The sequence below is a fragment of the Cynoglossus semilaevis genome, chromosome 13 (assembly GCF_000523025.1).
Source record: "Cynoglossus semilaevis isolate Cse_v1.0 chromosome 13, Cse_v1.0, whole genome shotgun sequence".
NCBI lineage: Eukaryota > Metazoa > Chordata > Actinopteri > Pleuronectiformes > Cynoglossidae > Cynoglossus > Cynoglossus semilaevis.
In genome coordinates, this window is record NC_024319.1 from 7,291,976 (window position 1) to 7,298,103 (window position 6,128).

Sequence of the window (6,128 nt, forward strand, 5' to 3'; positions counted from 1 at the left end):
GGCATGTGTTTTAAACACGCCGAGCTAGTTCCCGCCACTAAATTTTAAATAACTTTTTAAATTATTAGTTGGATGTTCTGGAAAATCTTGTTGATGCAGCTTGTCGACTGACTACGGCGTCCGCAGAGGGGCATAAACGGTTAGGTTTCAGTTTTGAAGCCGTTTAACTTGGCTCGAAAAACAGGAAGTTCGATGTTAATGAAACTAAAATCTGCTCAAGTTAGAAACTTTGTTTAAAAATAAATTATTGTTTAAACAATTAAAAAAAATATTAAATCACAAATAAAGAGAATCTAACATTCACAAGTTAAAGACCTTAAAATTACGGTAATGTCCCAAACAATAGCTCGAGACGATGGCTTTGAAAATTACCGTAAACCTTCGATAAATGGATTCAGAAGAATAATTGTGGCACAATTCTAAACAATTCCGGCTGCTGTGCGTGAAACACGCACACGCAGTTCAACACAGTTTAAGTCACAGTCACGAGATAACTGAGCATGCATTAATCACCACCACCATCTTCGTCCTCATTATCACTGAAATTACCATCATCATCCTCTTTTCTCTGCGCGTAAAAGCGCACAGTGGGGATGAACGTCACCACGGTACTATGGCGCACGGTCAGTGCAGACGCTCTGTTCAGCTTCTCTCTGTTTAATTTTACCACGGATTTTCTGCACAGACTCCCGTGGACTTCCCTGTAAACGTGATTTTTTCGAAACTTAGAAATAAAACCATTAATAATACAATACATTTCTGCAACCTTTTCTGGAATTCCATGCAGGCTCAGACGATGGAGAGAGTAAAGGCTGTTGTTCTGCTGCTGCTGCTCTTCACTCATGTTTTCTGTCAGACTGCTGAGATTGAGAGCTGGAGAGAAAACAGACGGGAGGTGAGTTTACATCAAAGCTCACAGTTTTGTTAGAACATCTGGAGAAAACTAAAGTATTAAACTATTTTAAACCGTATTTGCATATTAATAAAAGCAGTACAATGAATAACGTTTAAGTTAAGTCAACATTTTACCTTTATAAAGTATCTTGGACGGGTTTTTTTCCACCGGCTTTTCTTTTTCTTTCTTCATTTTTGCACTTTGTCTTTTTTCCCAGAATTTAAACGAATGGCCAAACTCTGAAATAATCAAGAATATTCTGGTTAAAATGACAAGAAAACCAGCACCTCATCACTATCTGCGGCGCATTGGGAAGAAAGACTTTGGTAATTATATTATTAATATATGAATCATTGCAACATCTTAATACAACATAATTATTTCTTGTTTTTTGAACAGCAAAACTACAGTCACAACATAAAAGTAAGTTTTAAATAACGTTTGAACTTTTGCAGTATGTATATACATTTATTTTTGCACTCTATGAATAAGTTATCTTGAATCTCCTAGGACGTAAGTTTCAAACATTTGTGGCCCTGATGGGGAAAAGGAGCATGAAGGATCCCGGTGTGTTTGTTTTTACAATCCAATTTAAATTTTCTTCTTTTGAGGCTGAATCATGGGGGTGAAATCTGCTTGATAACAGCTGATGTCATCACTTTGTGCAGGTGCCATGAGTGAGGAAAACTAACGGGGAGGAAAAAACAGACTGCAGCTACTGTCCTTCTGCATCGGTCCAACAGACTGACTGAAGTTAGTTTGTCTCGTTTTCATCTGCAAGATGTCAGTTCTAATTAATGGAGTTGCTGAAAAACAGAGACATCTAGTGGTCAAAAAGTGAATAGCGGAAAAAATAAAACCTAAAGTACCAAATGTTCAACATTATCGACTTACTAATACATATGTAGCTCATCATTAAAGAAAATTGACAACGTGAAAAGAGTTTGGACAAAACTGACTGAAGGTGAAAGACATGGCTATTTGTGTAAATAAAACCAGCCTGCTGTTCTGTTTTATCACAGGTTTATTAAGTGACTTTGTACAATACGAATGAAAAATAAAATTAAAAATACAGAGATGGGAGTTATACAGCCAAAAGCAAACTGAGGTGTCAGCTCTTCATTGTGAAAATCAAACACGTCACTGTTTTTTTTAAAAGTCAAAATGTTTTTATTTTGAATTTCTTCCTAAACAGTGGACGCTGCCATCGAGTTTCTGAGAATTTTCTAAAACGTACATAAAAAACATGTGATTACTTCAGCTGGCTTGGTACATACATATATATATGTACATTATACATATGTAATTATATATATAAAAATAAACTAAGGTGAAACAATGTGTAACACTTGATGTTATAAATGGTCCGAGGCTAGTGGAGATATTGTAAGGATTGATAAGGACAGGATTAAATGAAGCATTAACATTTCAGGAAAAAAAAATAACAGAAACTTTAGCCTTTTTTGAAAATATTAAAATAAAGCCCCACGGTGCTTTAAAAAAAATTCTGACAATGTTTCATTTAAGTAAATACAGAAAAGGATTGTTTCATATCAAGGACATGTAAACGGATGTTTTTGTCACACATTAAGTCCTAGTCTTGACAAGCTGACATTCGTGTGTTTCATATTATTTTGCTATTTGTTTCACAGGACAAAGGTTAGCCATTTACCAGGAAAACCAAAGATTGAATGGAAAGTTCAATTAGGATAGATATTGACGCACAGTAAAAGGTTTATGTTTCTCATCAACGCACACATAACCCACACCTGCACGAGTCTAGGATTTCACATACAAATGCTGCCTTTTCCATATGGAAAACCCTTATGGTGCCACACATTGCTAAAAAAAAAAAAAACTTCCTTTAACAGGTATTGATAGGGAAGATTAATGATTTTTGTTTTTCTAACACGGAAAACAGGAACGGTCGAGAGAGAAAGAAAAAAAAATCTGTGTTTTCAGCTCAGACACAGGAGCTGCTAACAATAACACTGGAACACAATGATGTGGGCAGCAATGTATCGACAACTGATGCAGGGTGAATTCAACTATTACACTTTTTAATGGGCTGAGACTGAGAAGGTGAGCAAATAAAGTCCTCACACTCCTGTTGGGAAAGGCTGGCTGAATGTCATTTTTAAGCGTAGATCTTTTTACACAAATGGTTTTTAAAGCTCTGCAGCGGACTGATGCATCAGTGCTGTTCTGTAAAGATTTAGAACTTGTCTATCCTCATAATGTTACTTTACTGTTTGTTTTTCATGTAAACAAATACAATCCATCAGAGTATGATTGAACAACAGTGAGACATCAACAGGTTATAACAGATTTGTTTTTCCCACTCCTTAAAATTTTAACATGGGTTGTTTAAAGCAGGAGGGAGGAAGTAATAATAATAATAAAAAATAACTAGTGAAGTGTAGGTGGGTGTCAGGATTTAGTTACAACAGCAATAATAATAATTATAACATCAACAATAATATAATAATTAAAATAATAATAAAGTGGGTCTTGACTTTTTTTTTTTAATTTTCTTAACTGACCTTGTAGTTTTTCAGCTGTTAAGCTAAAAAAAAACAACTGTGCGATGAAGACCAGTCTGGAGGCAGCAACAGAGAAGGGGGAGGACCCTCTGCGGTGATGGCAGCCTGTCGACTCCTCCCCCTCTGCTTCATCCCCCACTTTCGGCTGTCCTCAACCTACAGTGCTCCCAGTAACGCCCTCTGGTGGGTGGGAGCTAAGCTGTACTGGCAGTGAAAAGAGGGTTTGGAGGAAGAAGGTGAAGCAGAAGTAAGTGTGAGAGTGTGTATGTGTGTGTGCGCTGGCCCAAAGAACATTTGGCATATGAAAAAAACAATTGGATTGTGGGTGGTGGTCCAGCCGCTGGTCTTTAAAAGATCTTTCCTTTCTTTTTGTTCTTCTCCAGAGTCCTGAGGGTAAAGAAGAAAAACAAAATGATTTTGGCTCTGAGATGGGCAGGGACAAAAGACAAAGGGGAATCTTTGAATGTACAAAATGTATTAAAAAGTAAGTGACCATAGGTAAGAAAAAATATTTTCAAAGGAGTAGATATTCAAATAAAAAGTAGATGATAAAAAAGCTGTTATGAGTTAGCTCAAAAAACAGCTTCAAATTAGCCATCTACAAAGGTGAAACAAACAAAAATCAAACAAAAATTACTGTTAACTTACATTACCCAAACGATTACATACATAAATGTTAGCAAAGATATAAGTAGGTATTTGTGGTGTTGTGAAATTTGAATGGCAAACTTTCAAGTTGTTTTAAAGTGTGTATGATTTTCGGGACTTATTGTGTGAATTACAGAAATGTCCATCAGCTAATGTAACTGTTTAAATCATAATATAAAAAACACTAAGAGACAAACGGTTGATTGACTATTTCCTCCACTTGGGGGCAGTATTTTATAAAGCTGCACACTGGGCTACAGCACTGCTCTATATTCACATGTGAGAGTTTGTGTCATTTAACAGTGAGTGTACCTGGAGGCCTCCAGCTTCTGCTGCTCCAGGCGCTGCTGGGTCTCCCAGTTTGCCCTCTCCTCTTCAAACACACGTCTCTTCTCCTCCAGCTCCTTGTGCTGAGCCTCCAGGTTCTTCTTCATCTGTTCGTGACGTCGTTGGAGCTGCAGAAGCACGAGCGGAAAGACAGGAGTCGACATTATTTTCAAGGTCAAAAGTCTGACACTGCATTTAACTGCAATGGATAGAAACCCTTTGAAGTATGACAGAAATACAAACACAACCTTTCTACAACAGTCAGGTTGTAGATACAGGAAATTATACATCTAAATGCAAACATCTCATCTGGTTTAGTAGAAACTTCAGCCAACAACACAAATTAACCACACACTTTCATACAAACACTCAAGCAACGGAAGGAGCTCAGACAGGTGTGTGTGTGTGTGGTGACCCTCACCTCTGCTTCAGAGTCTTTGAGCTTCTGCACTTTTTCTTTGACTTTCATCTCGAACACCTGCTCCATCTCCATCTCCATCTTCTTCATCTTGGCTACGTGCTCTCTCCTCTCCTCCTCCATCTGGGCCAGGGGGCTCCTGCGCACAGACACCAGCAGACACACACACTCAGCAGTCTACTTGAATCTACTTGTCAGTTATAAACAGGTCTCCACCTCAAATATGAACAAAAACAACATTTCAAACACACAGAAACTATTCTTCCTCATTCTGGCTGCTACTGTGAGTCATTATGAACACGTCTGTGAGCAGACTGCACTCAAGGCGTAGGAGGACGAAGCCGTGTTCTGACCGTCGACAGCCAAACAGAACAGCTGTGGTCAGACCTAGGGATGTAACGATACACTCAACTTACGGCACAATTTTATTACAGTTCTCTGAACCAAAATGAGCTCCAGACATATTCTGACCAGATATAATGATATAGACTATATGTAAGAACTACTCAAAATACAAAACTACCAGCTGAAATGATGTGGTGTACCTCATCAACTTGTCATATTACAACAAAAGAATAGAAAAAACAAATTAACTGGAATGAGTTCCTTTCTTTACAGGAACATAGAGGACCACAACCAACATTTTTAGGTGCATACCGCCACTCACTGTACTGGAGTTTCATGGTAGTTGACAGTTTCAGTGACTTTTTGTGATGATGCAGCCTACTCATTTCGCCTTGATGCACGATTAATTTTTTATTTCAACTAATGCAAATTGTCAATCATTCGTATGGATTTTTTAATAGCTTCACGATGCATCGTTACATCCCTAGTCAGATCAGGTTCCTACTGTTCCATTGAACTGGTGAATATACGTGTATATAACGTACAAACTGAGAAGTTTTTGAGCCTCTTTTAAACAGGTATCACTGTCTGTTATTTTCCAGAGACAAACTGATTTACAGAGTGATTTGCAGAAGAAAACAAAGAGAAAGCTGTACGAGTTGAGGAACAGCAGGATCAAAAAGATTAAACTCTGAGACGTGACGATAGTGAGAAGACCTGGAGAGCCCCGCCCACCTGGATTAGACACTGTAATTGGAGCTGACAATAACGTTTATAGTAGGGTCAGAAACCACAGCTTAACAGGCTGTGTGATTTATGAGAGAGCACTGAACTCTTACTCGTTTCGTCGCAACCTTTGCACTTACATTTCTTCCTACTTTTTACTGAATATGTAACTCCCTGATTTGGCAAACAAAACACGACACACGCGTCTCTATGGCATCTCAAAGAG

General features: G+C 37.9%; 2 protein-coding genes across 5 annotated transcripts in view; one reads left to right on the plus strand and one right to left on the minus strand.

Moving 5' to 3' along the window:
* Positions 1 to 9: 9 nt before the first annotated feature.
* On the plus strand, positions 10 to 2,303 carry LOC103388335 (protachykinin). 2 transcript variants are annotated; one of them, XM_008323271.3, is made up of 6 exons: positions 10 to 139; positions 788 to 895; positions 1,113 to 1,221; positions 1,295 to 1,318; positions 1,406 to 1,462; positions 1,564 to 2,303. In XM_008323271.3, the coding sequence occupies exons 2-6, from the start codon at positions 797 to 799 to the stop codon at positions 1,584 to 1,586; spliced, it is 312 nt and encodes a 103-aa protein (XP_008321493.1). In that variant the 5' UTR covers positions 10 to 139; positions 788 to 796; the 3' UTR covers positions 1,587 to 2,303. The 2 variants fall into 2 exon arrangements, with proteins under 2 accessions (XP_008321493.1, XP_008321492.1); XM_008323270.3 differs by lacking the exon at positions 10 to 139 and adding an exon at positions 520 to 623.
* Positions 2,042 to 6,128, minus strand: part of septin7b (septin 7b) — a 19,457-nt gene continuing 15,370 nt past the window's right edge. For all 3 annotated transcript variants that reach the window (XM_017037829.2, XM_008323277.3, XM_025061587.1), the window contains 3 exons: positions 4,835 to 4,970; positions 4,399 to 4,541; positions 2,042 to 3,825 (listed from right to left, as the gene is read on the minus strand). In XM_017037829.2, the coding sequence (XP_016893318.1) occupies positions 3,786 to 3,825; positions 4,399 to 4,541; positions 4,835 to 4,970 (319 nt within the window). In that variant the 3' untranslated portion in view covers positions 2,042 to 3,785. The remainder of the gene's footprint in view (positions 3,826 to 4,398; positions 4,542 to 4,834; positions 4,971 to 6,128) is intronic.